Source organism: Nycticebus coucang, chromosome 19 (genome assembly GCF_027406575.1).
Source record: "Nycticebus coucang isolate mNycCou1 chromosome 19, mNycCou1.pri, whole genome shotgun sequence".
NCBI classification, from domain to species: Eukaryota; Metazoa; Chordata; class Mammalia; order Primates; family Lorisidae; genus Nycticebus; species Nycticebus coucang.
In genome coordinates, this window is record NC_069798.1 from 36,626,274 (window position 1) to 36,642,221 (window position 15,948).

The 15,948-nt window shown below is 38.6% G+C and overlaps 1 protein-coding gene across 7 annotated transcripts in view; it reads left to right on the forward strand.

The window, feature by feature from the left end:
- The window catches only part of LOC128571651 (phosphatidylinositol 3-kinase catalytic subunit type 3-like), a 189,507-nt gene that overhangs the window by 51,912 nt on the left and 121,647 nt on the right, over nucleotides 1–15,948 (forward strand). For all 7 annotated transcript variants that reach the window (XR_008375948.1, XM_053571250.1, XM_053571253.1 and 4 more), the window contains 2 exons: nucleotides 3,239–3,343; nucleotides 4,944–5,036. Coding sequence is in view for 6 of the 7 variants with exons in the window: in XM_053571250.1 (XP_053427225.1) it covers nucleotides 3,239–3,343; nucleotides 4,944–5,036 (198 nt within the window). In the remaining variant the exon portion in view is untranslated. The remainder of the gene's footprint in view (nucleotides 1–3,238; nucleotides 3,344–4,943; nucleotides 5,037–15,948) is intronic.

A 15,948-nucleotide genomic window follows, 5' to 3' on the forward strand; every position in this document is an offset into this window, starting at 1 on the left:
ATTGAAATTTTTATTTGTTTAGCTATTTGGTTTTTGAATTATAAATGAATTTTGACTTTTGCTTTTTTTCCTCTTTTTTAAATTTTTATTATTAAATCATAGCTGTGTACATTAATGCGATCATGGGGCACCATATACTAGTTTCATAGACCGTTTGGCACATTTTCATCACTCTGGTTAACATAGCCTTCCTGGCATTTTCTTAGTTATTGTGCTAAGACATTTACATTCCACATTTACTCAGTTTCACATATACCCTTGTAAGATGCACCACAGGTGTAATCCCACCAATCCCCCTCCCTCTGCCCACCTCCCCCCTCCCTTTCCCCCTTCCCCCTATTCTTAGGTTGTAACTGGGTTATAGCTTTCACATGAAAGCCCTAAATTAGTTTCATAGTAGGGCTGAGTACATTGGATACTTTTTCTTCCATTCTTGAGATACTTTACTAAGAAGAATGTGTTCCAGCTCCATCCACGTAAACATGAAAGAGGTAAAGTCTTCATCTTTCTTTAAGGCTGCATAATATTCCATGGTGTACATATACCACAATTTATTAATCCATTCGTGGATCGATGGGCACTTGTTTTTTTCCCATGATTTAGCAATTATGAATAGGGCTGCAATAAACATTCTGGTACAAGTATCTTAAATCCACAGAGAACTCAAACGTATAAGCAAAAAAAGAACAAGTGATCCCATCGCAGGCTGGGCAAGAGATCTGAGGAGAAACTTCTCTGAAAAAGACAGGCGCGCAGCCTACAGACGTGAAAAAATGCTCATCATCTTTAATCATCAGAGAAATGCAAATCAAAACTACGTTGAGATATCATCTAACTCCAGTAAGATTAGCCTATATCACAAAATCCCAAGACCAGAGATGTTGGCGTGGATGTGGAGAAAAGGGAACACTTCTACACTGCTGGTGGGAATGCAAATTAATAACATTCCTTTTGGAAAGATGTATGGAGAACACTTAGAGATCTAAAAATAGATCTGCCATTCAATCCTATAATTCCTCTACTAGGCATATACCCAGAAGACCAAAAACACACCATAACTTTTACTTTTTAACATACTATGGTACAAGAAATTTTATGTACCAGGAACACGTTGATAGTGCTATTTATACATCATAGAAGGCCAAGAGCTCTTTGTCACCCTCAATATCAGAAAGATTATCTTCTTCAATTTTTACATTGCTGATAATCTTCTGAGTCTCTTTCCTCATCACGGTAAATTTCATCATCTTCACTTCCATCCTTAATTGTTTTTAAAATTGTTTAAAAATTGTTTTTAAACAATTTCATAATCACTTCCTTCTTGACACCATTTCATGATCTTAGGACCTAGTCAGAAACCTGGACAATGGATACCTTCTTGATTCTGCCTGTAGGTGTTAAATTATTACCAGTTGACTGCATCTACGATGTCCACTCTTTCTTCATTAAAGCCTTAAATGGCTTGTTTGCCTACATATCAAGAAGTTGCAGTTGGTTAGTTATCCCAGGAGGTTTCATAGCAAGTTAGGTTTTCAAGTCTACAGTGATTGCTCTTGCACTTTAAGTAACTTGGGCTTTGAAGTGATTGAAAACAAGCAAAGCTGTTTTTTTAAGTAATCAGCCAGGCCTTCACGAGTAGAGTTTGTTAAACCAGGTTTTCATGCCTTCTTCATTCACTCATCTTTTTTCACCCACGTGGACAATGACTCCACTTGGAGTCTTTTCTTTCAGAAATGGTTTTCCTCTAAAGATGATCATGGTTGGAACCTTGCCCCATCTGCACAAAGGGCTGGAACAACAGTGAAATACATACGTTTTCTCATGTCCACTACTTTTTAACAGCCACGGTCTTTGTTCCTTTGACATCACAGTTCTGTTGGATGGCATATCAAATGCCAATGAAACCTCACACATATTGGTGATTGGCACAACTCAAAGTTTAAGTCCTTTGAAGATTGATAACATGAGAATAAAATTCCAAAACTTGATTCTCACGGGCTGCTAGAAATTTTGGGTCAAATTTTATTCATGTCCTCATGGTCAGACCTCTCTTCATAAAGTAAGAACACCATTTAGATGTCCCCCCAAAATCATCCATTTTTTTTTATGTTATCTTTTTATACTTTTCTTGTATTGTCTTAGTCAAAACAGAGATCTCAGTTTGACGCTGCTCCAGAGTCCAGTCTTGACCTCCTGCTTCACCTGAGCCACTCTGAAGTTTTTCCTCTCATTTCTGCCTTTTGTCTTGGCACATGAAGAAGCTTTTCTTCCTGTTGGCTCCACCATCTGATGCAGCTCTTTGTGGGAGGAGGTCCAGATTATCTCTCAGCAGCTTTGTTGCCATGCTTTTTAGCATATTTAATAACTGTCAACTTAAAGCTTGCAGTGTGCAAAAGCCATTTCAGTATTTTCCAAGAGATTTTTTGATAATTTTTGTAAAAATATCAGCTCGCTTGCTAGCTTCTGGCTGAAGTATATGAAGAAAAATACATTGTTCTTCATTGGTGGAAAATGCTTCTCTTGCGAGTTTGTCCTAATTTCAGCAAAACCCATTACCATCCTCCAGACTATTATTTTGCATTTAGATGCCGTTATTGTGTTCTAGATTTATACTTTTTAACACACAAGCACAAATAAAAGAATTAAAAACATATATATACAGAATTAGTACTACCCAGGTATAATGCATATACTTATTTTTCCCTCAAAAATTTGGGCGAAAAAGTGCACATTATACACAGAAAAATATGGTAAAAGAGACAAACTAGACAAGGTAAATAGAGGTCATTAAAGCAGGTACTAATGGCTGAACCCTAAATCAAAACAAGAGATAATGGGAGAAAGAGTATGAAAAGTTAGAGAAAAGGTCACTTGAGGATATTACAGGAATACACTTAATACCTTCATAGTTCCTATGTAGGATTTGAGAGGATGGAGGATTGGAAAACCTTGACTATGTGGAGAGTGAAAGGTAGCTATTTTAAGAAGCTAGAATGGCATGCCTACATATGAGTATTATGACACTATGGGAGTTGGAGTCATACTTAGTTTCCCAATCTTGAAATGGGTACATACATTTAAAGTTTACTAGGAGGTTAAAGCTGTATCAGAATAAGACATTTAAGTATTATAAAATGGTCTTAAATAAATACCTATTTACTTTTATATTTCTGACTGGCTGTTGAATTTCTTTTTGGTGAAGTTGTATTCTCAATTAATATTTTTAAATAATCTGTAGGAGAATTTAGTAGAGAGCAAACACCACAAGCTTGCCCGGAGTTTAAGAAGTGGACCTTCTGACCATGATCTCAAACCCAATGCTGCCACCAGAGATCAATTAAATGTAAGATAATTTATGAACTATTAATATAAAAATAAATGCTTATTTTGGGATTTTGGGTATAGCTGATATATCGTTTCACTTCAAAATTCTGATGTACATTTTTTCCAGGATGATAAACCCTGCATAATGTCAACAATTTCACATCTCTGTAGTTCTATTATCATTTAGGGCTGCGGTTCTCAACCTGTGGGTCATGACCCCTTTTTAATAATGAAAATACATTGCAGCATTAGGAAGGTTGAGAACCTCTGATTTAGGGGCTTTTAGTCAATTTATTAGTTTTGAAGACAGATACAAATAGTATATATGGTAGAACCTTCATTGTTGACCACCTCCCTACATTGGCCACCTCATTAAGTTGGCCTAATTTTCATAGACTAGACATACACCAAAAGTACATTATTATTAGTACAGTAGGCCTAGTTCCTTATGTTGACCACTTCTGTTTGTTGACCAGTTTGTTATAGTCCGTGGGCTGGTCAACTTACAGAGGTTCTACTGCACTTTCCTTATATAGCATTCTCAGAATAAGATACAACCTGTTGGGGCCAGGTGTACTGGCTCATTCCTGTAATCATAGCACTCTGGGAGGCCAAGGCGGGTAGATTACCTGAGCTCACGGGTTTGAGACCAGTCTGAGCAACAGCAAGACCCTGTTTCTGAAAATAGGCAGGTGGTGCCTTGTAGTCCCAGCTACTTGAAAGGCTGAGGCAGGGGAATCACTTGAGCTTTGAGGTTGCTAGGAGCTATGACACCACGGCACTTGACCTGGGGTGACTAAATGAGACGTCTCAAAAAAAAAAAAAAAAAAAAAAAGCTTATAAAAGACATTGCTGGGCGGCTCTTGAGGCTCAAAGGAGTAGGGTACTGGCCCCATATGCTAGAGGTGGCCAGTTCAAACCCAGCCCTAGCTGGGGGGGAAAAAAAAAAAAAGACATTGCCTGCAAAAGGGCTTTGTATGTACACAGGCATTATGGTGTACATTGGCTTGACAAGAGAAGAGTTTACTATTTGTTTTTCCTTTTTTTTTGGTATGTGAGGATGTTGTATTTTAATTTGTTTTGTTTTGGTTTAATTAAATGAGTTCTGTTATTACATACTTTTATATGGAGTATGACTTTCTTATTTCTTTTCTCCTCACATTCTTCTTTTTTTAAGACAGAGCTTCAAGCTGTCACCCTGGGTAGAGTGCCGTGCCATCACAGCACACAGCAACCCAACTCCTGGGCCTGAGTGATTCTCTTGCCTCAGCCTCCTAAGTAGCTGGGACTACAGGCACCCACCATAATGCCCGGCCATTTGTTGGTTGTAGTTGTCATTGTTGTTTGGTTGGTCCGGGCTGGATTCGAACCCGCAAGCTCTGGTGTATGTGGCTGGTGAGCCCTCACTATGTGGTGTGAGGCGCTGAGCCCTCACATTCTAGTAATACACTTTTTAGATGGATAAGTGTAACAAATTTAACTCTTAATTGGCAGGATATACATTTTTTTTATATTAGAATTCTAATATAGAAATATTGAAATGAAAATTTGTAGGTGAAATGGAGATATATAGGAATTATATCGTTGATAAAATTAGTTCTTTTTCTTCTTTGTTGTAGATTATTGTGAGTTATCCACCAACCAAGCAACTTACGTATGAAGAACAAGATCTTGTTTGGAAGTTTAGATATTATCTTACTAATCAAGAAAAAGTGAGTGCCTTAGAAATTTTCATGTGTCCGATATATCTCCAGACTGTTACTAATGATCAGATGAGGGAACTGCCATGGATATATAGAGTCGTCACCTTAAAAAAAATTGCAGAGAAATATATGACATATTCAATTTTTTAAAAATTACAAAGGTAATACAGTGATACATGTACCTGTTCACTGTTGTGTACATGGTACGTGAATGGGTTTTGATATCAGACTTCCGTTTATTTTCCGGCATCACATCTTATACTTATGAGGTAGGATGAAGCAAATCATTTTTGAAACTTGGTTTTCTTATTTTTCTAATGGAGACAACTGTCCTTTATAGTAAGATAATATGGGTAAATAAGCTGGCAGAGTACACAGTGGCACCTAGTAGGCACATCCTGTCTTATTTATTCTTTTGTCTCATTCTTTTTAACTCTTTGAGCCTGGGTGACTAGGAAAATACTTACACCATTACAAGAACTACACTACATTATTCTAGAGGAGATGTGGCTGGTAGGAGAGTATGAAGAATACAATTTGAAATTTGAAAATCAAGTTGGTGGAGTGGCATGCAAGAGAGGGGCTAGGTCAGGGCTAAACATTTGCTCTCCATAGTGAAACTCTGAAGCAGATTATGTTTCTGGAGAGAGAATTACAATGAAGTAGTCAGTGTAAAATGTGAGCCGGCAGACTTGGTTTTGAGACTCAGAGTTGCCACTAAGAAGCTTTTTGACTGTAGCCAAATTACTGTATCTATGTAAACTTTAGTTTACTCATATTTAATATGACATGATCACAGGACCATGAACTTTATCTCTTTTAGTTCTTAAAATAGTCTGTAAAATCTAAGAAAAGAAATCCAAGGTTATAACTCTTAAGGTGTAATAATAACAGCCAGTGTTTATTAAACAACCGCTATATACCAGGAATCCTTTAAATCTTGTAATAGCTCTGTATTATTAGTACATATTATTTTCACTGTTCTACAACTGAGGAAAATTGAGTCTTAGAGATATTAAGGAACCCATATGGAATCACAGCACTTATAAATAAATGCGGCCTCTTAATTGATATGCTCATATTTATGAATTAGAATAAGGGGAACTCAGTAAAGATATAGAGAAAACATTTGCAACATCATGGACATGCCTTAGCAGGAATTCTGAAGAGCATTAGAGGTGGAACAGAGGAGCATTAGGAAAATTAATATCTGTCATGAAGATGTTATATAATTATGTAAGAATAAGTGAATGAATTAATGTTTGCAGTCGCGTGAGATGGTCTTTACTTTGTTTTAACTTGTTTTCTGAACCACTTGTATTTCTTTTAGTTTCTAAAGTAATGATAAAAACTGTTTACAGCTCCTCGTTAACTCTTCAGCTTTTCCTTTTTATCATTTATCGATGCCTTGGGTAATTTTTCAAGATGAATCATACTTATTCTTCTTTATATCTATAATAGGAATGAGAGAGGAATTTTAAATTTACCATAGCTTTGAATGTTATTCTCCTCATCACTGAACAAAAAGAAATACTCATTAGTAGAAACACAAGTTTGTGATTTTGTGTTTTATAAAATGCTCGAGTGATTATCATGATACTGTGTTAATGAAGAATAACCCTGGTCACAGATTTTGCATCTTGAATTCAGTACAGTGTCATCTAAAAATACACACTGAGATATTGAATTAAACTTGTTAGAATGTATAGATTCAAGAAGCATAGAATAGATTTATAGAGCAGAATTTCCTGAGATAGAAAGGCTTGCAAGAAAAATTGTTTGTTTAAACAAGTAGCCACTTCCCACTGAAATTCAATTACTTCTAGATACATGCAAAAGAAATAAAATGCTCAAGTGATATAAAGTATGTGACAAGTTTCATTTAACTAGCTGATTTCAAGTTTTCGAAAGGTGAGTAATGAAACTTCATTTTTCAGGACATATTAGAGGATTCTTATGACCACCAGAGTAGAGTGAACAATATGTTTTAATGTTCCATAGTCCCTTTTGATAAGGCTATTCAAAAAGCTTTATTGATAGGCTTTGAAGTGCCCAAAGGAATTATTCACATAGCCACATTTGTATCTTGGTAATAATTTAAAATGGGTTTTGTGGAAAACAAGGGTTCTTAAACCCATGACCCTTAATTTATTTACACAAAAAAGTTATTTCGGTCTCCGACCCTTAGAAATTGTAACTTACTTATTTGGCATTTAGGCCTTAGGGCTGAAATACTTTCCTAGGAAAAAGAAGGTAGTGCTCAGAAAACATATTGGAGGAATGTCTCTTACAAAGTTCTACTTTTTATTTTTTAATTAAATTCAGTCTTCCTGTAATACCTTTTGTATTTTAAATGACCTGTCTTAAGTATTTCAAATGAAAACTCTCTAGTCTGGACTTCATGTACCTAAAAAGTTCACAGTGATAATGTTGTCTAGGTGTCTGGGAGTGGTGGCTCACACCTGTAATTGTAGCATTCTTGGAGGTCAGGGTGGGAGGATGGCTTGAGTTCAGGAGTTCAAGACAAGCCTGAGTAAGAGCAAGACCCTGTCTCTACCAAAAATGGAAAAAATTAGCCAGGCGTGGTGGCATGCGCCTATGGTCACAGCTACTTGTAGGCTGAGGCAGGAGGATTGCTTGAGCCCAGGAGATGGGGTTGTAATGACCTGTGATGATGCCCCTACACTCCACCCAGGGCAGTAGAGTGAGACTCTGTTTCAGAAAAAGCAACAAACAAAAACCATTTAACTTTATGAAGCATTTAATTTGTGGTCCATGACAGATAGGCGGGGACTCATTTCTGTGGAACCTAAAATGTGAATATTGTAATGTTTCAAAACCAGCATTTCTTTTCATAAAAATGTTAGTTAAAAATAAATGATATTGATTCTGTACCTTTGATTATGATAAAGGGACAAAAATAATAGGAAGAGTCACATACAATGAAGATAATAGAGAGATACATTGCATGTTCCTATAAGGCTGCTCTGAGGCAGTGACATCAAGACAGTTATCAGATTTTTGTCTTCTGACAAGAAGTTGATGGTGAACCATAGCAAAAAGGAATTTAGTTCAGCAAGCGTTTGTCATCAACTCTTCACCTGACATATAGGCCATATATATGGGACTCTGGACTTTGAGGTATCATGTCACTGTATTCATAAAAATGAAAATTGTTTTAGAGTAAGACTCTTTACACAGAATAAAAATGGGGACGTATAGGATAGTAATTGATTAAGGGACACTGTCTTGGTAAACTTGCCTTAAAGTTTGAACAAAGTGGCATTTTTAATTTGATGATCATTTTTCATGGGGAAGAAAAGCATGAGTAAGGCAGTTTGTTAGGTTCTAAAGATAGAAAGTTTTATATAAATGATTATGAAATAAAAAACTGTGGCATCCAATTGCGACTAGCCTTGAATTCCATCCTCATGAGTTGGAGTTCACTGGAATAGGAAACACTAAAGTAGGAAAATGTGTCTTAACGTGATATTTTATTTATTTATTTATGTATGTATTTTATTATTAAATCATAGCTGTGTACATTAATGCGATCATGGGGCACCATACACTGCCTTCCATTTGACATATTTTCATCACATTGGTTAACATAGCCTTCCTGGCATTTTCTTATTGTGTTAAGAATATATATTCTACATTTACTAAGTTTCACATGTACCCTTGTAAGACGCACCGTAGGTGTAATCCCACTAATCACCCTCCCTCTGCCCATCTTCCCCCCTCCCTCCCCTGCCTCTCCCTCTTCCCCATATTCTTAGGTTATAAATGTGTTACAGCTTTCGTATGAAAGCCATAAATTAGTTTCACAGTAGGGCTGAGTACATTGGATACTTTTTCTTCCATTTTTTGAGATACTTTACTAAGAAGAATATGTTCCAACTACATCCATATAAACATGAAAGAGGTAAGTCTCCATGTTTCTTTAAGGCTGCATAGTATTCCATGGTGTACATATACCACAACTTACTAATCCATTCATGGATTGATGGGCACTTGGGCTTTTTCCATGACTTAGCAATTATGAATTGGGCTGCAGTAAACATTCTGTTACAAATATCTTTGTTATAATGTGATTTTTGGTCTTTTGGGTATACACCTAGTAGAGGAATTATAGGATTAAATGGCAGGTCTATTTTTAGATCTCTAAGTGTTCTTCAAACATCTTTCCAAAAGGAATGTATTAATTTGCATTCCCACCAGCAGTGTAGAAGTGTTCCCTTTTCTCCACATCCACGCCAACATCTCTGGTCTTGGGATTTTGTGATATTGGCTAATCTTACTGGAGTTAGGTGATATCTCAAAGTAGTTTTGATTTGCATTTCTCTGATGATTAAGGATGATGAGCATTTTTTTCATATGTCTGTAGGCCATGCACCTGTCTTCTTCAGAGAAGTTTCTCTTCAAGTCCCTTGCCCAGCCTGAGATGGGATCACTTCTTCTTTTCTTGCTTGTACGTTTGAGTTCTCTGTGGATTCTGGTTAATAAACCTTTGTCGGAGACATAACCTGCAAATATCTTCTCCCATTCTGAGGGCTGTGTGCTTGCTTTATTTACCGTGTTCTTGGCTGTGCAGAAGCTTTGGAGTTGATCAGGTCCCAGTAGTGTATTTTTGAAGCTGCTTGAATTGCCCTGGAGGTCCTCCTCATAAAGTACTCGCCCAGCCCGATTTCTTCAGGGGTTTTCCCTGCACTCTCCTCTAGTATTTTTATAGTGTCATGTCTTAAGTTTAAATCTTGAATCCAGTGAGAGTCTATCTTAGTTAATGGTGAAAGGTGTGGGTCCAGTTTCAATCTTCTACAGGTCGCCAGCCAGTTCACCCAGCACCATTTGTTAAATAGGGAATCTTTTCCTCACTGAATGTTTTTAATTGGCTTGTCAAAGATCAAATAACAGTAAGTAACTGGGTTCATCTTTTGGTTCTCTATTCTGTTCCAGATATCTACCTCTCTGTTTCTGTGCCAGTTACCATGCTGTTTTGATCACCTTCGATTTACAGTATAGTCTCGGGTCTGGTAACGTGATTCCTCCTGCTTTGTTTTTATTTCTGAGTAATGTCTTGGGTATTTGAGGGTTTTTCTGATTCCATATAAAACGAAGTATTATTTTTTCAAGATCTTTAAAGAATGACAGCGGAGCTTTAATAGGGATTGCATTAAAATTGTATATTGCTTTGGGTAATATGGACATTTTAACAATGTTGATTCTTCCCAGCCATGAGCATGGTATGTTTTTTCATTTGTTAACATTTTCAGCTGTATCTTTTCTTAGAGTTTCATAGTTCTCTTTATAGAGATCTTTTATGGCCTTTGTTAGATAAACTCCCAAATATTTCATTTTCCTTGGCACTACTGTGAATGGAATACAGTCCTTAACTGTTTTCTCACCTTGACTATTGTTGGTGTATATCAAGGCTACCGATTTATGTATGTTGATTTTGTAATCTGAGATGCTGCTGTATTGCTTGATCACTTCTAAGAGTTTTGTAGTAGAATCCCTGGTGCTTTCCAGGTATACAATCATACCGTCTGTGAAGAGCGAAAGTTTGATCTCTTCTGACCCTATATGGATACCATTGATCACCTTTTCTTCCCTAATTGTGATGGCTAAAACTTCCATTACAATGTTAAAGAACAGTGGAGACAATGGGCAGCCTTGCCTGGTTTCTGATCTGAGTGGAAATGATTTCAATTTAACTCCATTCAATACGATATTGGCTGTGGGTTTGCTGTAGATGGCCTCTATCAGTTTAAGAAAAGTCCCTTCTATACCAATTTTCTTAAGTGTTCTGATCATGAGGGGATGCTGGATATTATCAAAAGCCTTTTCAGCATCAATTGAGAGAATCATATGGTCTTTGTTTTTTAATTTGTTTATGTGCTGAATTATATTTATAGATTTACATATATTGAACCAGCCTTGAGATCCTGGGATAAAACCGACTTGTTTCTGATGTATAATTTGTTTGATGTGTTGCTGGATTCTGTTTGTTAGGATCTTGTTGAATATTTTTGCATCTATATTCATTAGTGATATTGGTCCATAATTTTCTTTTCTTGTTGGGTCTTTTCCTGGTTTGGGGATCAGGGTGATGTTTGCTTTATAGAAGGTGTTTGGTAGTCTTCCTTCTTTTTCTATATTTTGGAAAAGGTTGAGTAATATAGGCACTAGTTCTTCTTTAAAGGTTTGGTAGAATTCTGACTTGAAGCCATCTGGTCCCGGGCTTTTCTTTTTAGGGAGATTTTGTATGGTTGATGCTATTTCCGAACTTGATATAGGCCTGTTCAACATTTCCAGTTGATTCTGGTTAAGTCCTGGAAGGTGACATGCTTCAAATATTGGTCAGTTTCATTCAGATTTTCGTATTTCTGAGAGTAAAGTTTCTTGTAATATTCATTAATGATTTTTTGATTTTCTGAGGACTCTGTTGTTTTTTCTTCTATGTTGTTTCTGATTGATGAGATTATAGATTTTACTCTTTTTATCCTGGTTAGGTTAGCCAAAGGTTTATCTATTTTATTAACCTTTTCAAAAATCCGACTTTTTGAATTATTGATCTGTATAATTCTTCTGTTTTCAATTTCATTTAATTCTGCTCTAATTTTGGTTATTTCTTCTATTCTTCTACTGGGTTTAGGGTTGGAATGTTCTTCCTTTTCCATTTGGTTGAGATGTCCCATTCAGTTGTTAACTTCCTCTCTTTCCGTTCTCTTGAGGAAGGCTTGCAGTGCTATAAATGTCCCTCTTAGGGACATACTGCCTTTGCGGTATCCCAGAGGTTCTGATAATTCCTGTCTTTATTGTCGTTTTGTTCCAAAAATTTGGCAATTTCCTTCTTAATCTCATCTCTGACCCAGCTATCATTCAGCATAAGGTTATTTAACTTCCATGTTTTTGTATGAGTACACAGATTCCTGTTGTTATTCAGTTCAGGTTTTATTCCATGGTGGTCTGAGAAGATGCAAGGAATAATTTCTATTCCTTTAAATTTACTGAGGTTAGACTTGTGACATAAGATGTGATTGATTTTGGAGTATGTTCTATGGGCTGATGCGAAGTATGTGTATTCAGTTTTGTTGGGATGAAATGTTCTGTAGATGATGCTAAATCCAAATGTTGGATGGTTAGGTTTAAATCCAACAGTTCTTTGCTCAGCTTATTAGAGGATCTATCCAACACTGGCAGAGGAGTGTGGAAATCTCTGAGATTTAGGGAGCTGGAGGAAATCAAGTTGCTCATGTCTGTTAGAGTTTCTCTTTTAAACTGAGGTGCATTCTGGTTGGGTGCATAGATAGTAATAATTGAAATCTCATCCTATTGAGCATTACCCTTAACAAATATAGAGTGACCATTCTTATCCTTCCTTACTTTTGTTGGTCTAAAACCTATTGTGTCTGCAAATAGAATTGCAACACCTGCTTTTTTCTGATTACCATTTGCCTGAAATATGGTTGACCATCTTTTCACCTTGAGTCTGTATTTATCTTTTAAGGTAAGATGTGATTCTTGTATGCGGCAAATGTATTGCCTGAGTTTTTGTATCCAGTCAGCCAACCTGTTCCTCTTTAGAGGACAGTTTTAGCCATTCACATTAATGGAGAATATAGATAAGTCTGGTAAAATTTTGGGGATCGAGTTTTTCAAAAGTCCAGTGAACATTTTTAATCCTTTCGCCACTGTGGAAGTTGGAGTTTGATCAAAAGTTTCTGAGTGAGTTTACTTTTGTGGGAGAGGATTGTGCTGGTCATTATGGAGGATAGGTCTGAGAATATCCTGAAGAGCTGGTTTGGTTATGGCAGATTTCTTCAACGTGTGTAGGTCATTAAAGTATATAATTTTTCATCATAAATGAAACTCAGTTTAGCTGGATAAAAGATCCGTGGTTGAAAGTTATTTTGTTTTAGGAGATTAAAAGTCGATGACCACCCTCTTCTGGCTTGAAAAGTTTCAGCAGAGAGATCTGCAGTCATTCTAATATTCTTCCCTTTGTATGTAATGCATTTCTTTCGTCTGGCTGCTTTCAGAATTTTCTCCTTCAACTTTAGTGAAGTTAGTTATGATGTGCCTGGGGGATGTCTTATCCTGGTTGAGTTGTGTTAGGGTTCTGAAACTGTCTACTATCTGAATTTCAGAATTTCTTGGTGTGTCTGGTAAATTCTCTGTCATCATTTCGTGGAGAAGGGCCTCTGTGCCTTCTGAAGCCACTTCATAGCTTTCAAGGGATTCCAGTGAGGTGGATATTACCCTTCTTTAAATTATCCCAGAGCTTTCTGAGGGAATGATACGTTTTTGCTCTCCATTTCTCTTCCTCTTTGAGAGTTTGGGAGCGTTCAAAAGCTTTGTCTTCCATGTCAGATATCCTTTCTTCTGCTTGCTCCAGTCTGTTACTGAGCGAACTCTATTGTATTTTTCAGGTGTTTGAGGACTGCAAATTCTTGCTTCAATGTGTCATAATCTTTGGTGATTTTGTCTTTAAATTTGTTGAATTCTTAAGACAACTTTTGAATTTTTCCTCGAATTTCTATTTCCAAATTTTCTACCATTCTATTAATCTTGTTTGTAATCCAAATTCCGAATTCGATTTCTGACATTTTGGCTATCTGTTTATGAATTGGATCTTCAGTTACATCTGCCATATCTTTTTTTTTTTGTGGGGGGGGGGTTGTTGATCTACTCTGGTCATTAATGTTACCAGAGTTTTTCCGCTGATTGTTCCCCATGATTATTTTACACCATTTGACTTTTTCCCTGGAGCTTTGCTGAGGACCTGTACAGTGCTATGGCCTGAGAAACTGGGGACTTCTTTGATATGGTGGGGCTAAGTGGCTCTGTCTTGTTTTCAGCTGGTCTCTGTTTGACCCTAGTGAAACAGTTACTCTGGGTTGAAGTCTCAACTGTGGACAAATATGAGCAATTAAGTAAACCCCCCACAGGCAACAATTGGAAAAGGAAAATCAAACCTTCTGACAACCACACACCCAGGGCACCACTTGGATCGTCCTCTGGTGATCGGTTCAGTTCAAGAGGTCCAAATCATTTGTCTCAGTCAGCACTTGTCTCAGGTAGAAGAGTTTAAAAGGTCTCTGGCACCTAGATCGCAGGGGTCTGTTGACAACTCAAATATGACTTGCTCCGGTGCTCCATGAGGCAGGAGGACCCACCCAGGAAATAGATACGTGTAGGAAGGTCGATGCCTCCTTCCTCACCTCAGTCACATCCAGTCATTGATAACCCCACAGGGCTCTGACCCAGTTGCCTCCAATGAGCAGATACTCCAGGGGTTTCCACTTGCCTGAATCACAATGAAATCTATGTCTCCTCAGCCAGACTTCTCTCTGCGCCTATGTGGCAAGGGGCGGTGAGGCCTGACAACCTCCGGCGCTTGATGGAGGCTGGGGGCTGTTCACTCAGTTCTAGCCCTGCCCCTGATTGATGTTACTGACCGAACAGAACAACTTTGCGGAATTTGTTTCTGTCTCGGCTAAATTCCCCTGCAGAAGAGAAGCTGTTTTGAGTTCATAGAACCTGCACCTCAGGCCCTGTCTTTGCTGCTGCAGGTTTGTATTCGCAGCATGGTTCGCTATTGGTTCTAGTCTCCTAACTTCCTTTGTCTAGGCTGATGATCCCTTGGGGGTCAGGTGCATCTTAGGCTCCGTAAAGTGGTCCTCTGGGTCAGCCCCACCCTATGAGTGAGCCAGCACTGCACGTGCGTTTTCTAGTCCCCACGCTCCACCCAGGCTGGTACTGCCTCAGGCAAACCCTTACTCAGGGGCCCTACGCTTTCGTCCCAGATCTGTTCCACTGGTGGTTGCCAATTGAGAAGATGCCCGGCCTCCTCTTGTTGCCCAGAGAGACAGGGGTGTGACTCCAGAATATCCAGTGGTTCGCCCTATTGCCAAAAACGGCTGCAGGTCTGCGCCTCGGGGCACCGCTACTCCGATGTGGTTCCGTCTCAGCCGGCCATCCTCTCCTCACTTCCGTGCCACAGACTCAGCATTGACCAGCTGCAGTCCATGCCCTGTCCACACCCCTCAAGAAATCACCCGAGAATCTGGACTCCTGGGGGGCAGGCCTCCAGACCTCAGAGTGAGAGTTGAGGGGAGTGCTGGGAGCTCAGAATTGTAGGTAGAGAATATACAGTTGTACACAGTTTTGTGCCTGGCAGGAGAGCGCCCTGGCACCCTAGTAGGGGAAGTAGGTCCAGTTTTTAGAGGGTCTCTCCTGTGGAGTATAATGTCAGAACTTTTGAAGTCTGCTCGTTTGTTTATGGGGTACTTTGTGCCGTACTCATGGGGGAGGGGACTCCCATCCGCGTGGTGATGGATTTTGTACCTTTTGTTTGTATCCTTGGAGTTGCAGCTTGCCTAAGCAGGATTGATATGCGTTCTTCAACTTTCCCTCTTGGCGCAGCTCTAATCAGCCTGCTTGCTTGCTAAAGTTCTGTCCTTTAACTCTCCTTCTGGACGAGAGCCTTCAGCTCTTACTGGGTTATTATCCGTCATCTCTCACAAACTGGCAGGTCTGAGCTCAGAGAGGCACACAGAGAAACTCCAGATGGCAAAGAATCCCAACTCTTGTAACCCGGTTAAAAGATCCCCTGAAAACAAGTGAGGTGAGATCCTACTTCATTCCCCACAATCCAAGAAGCAAGGAGTGACCTTCCAGGAGTCTCCATGGTGCTGTTAAGATCCATCGGAGTTCTTAGCAAATCAGCGTTGGCAGGCCCTCCAGCCTGGGAGGACCCAGCTCCTCTCGATGCTGGGACGCTGAACCCAAATGCAGCTCACTGAGGATCAAGTGTGACCGACTCCACCAGCCTGTGCCCCGACCAGAAAGTCATATTTTAAAGAAGACAAGGTGGAGTAGATTGACGCAGAGCTTGGAATGAAGAAAGAGACATAAT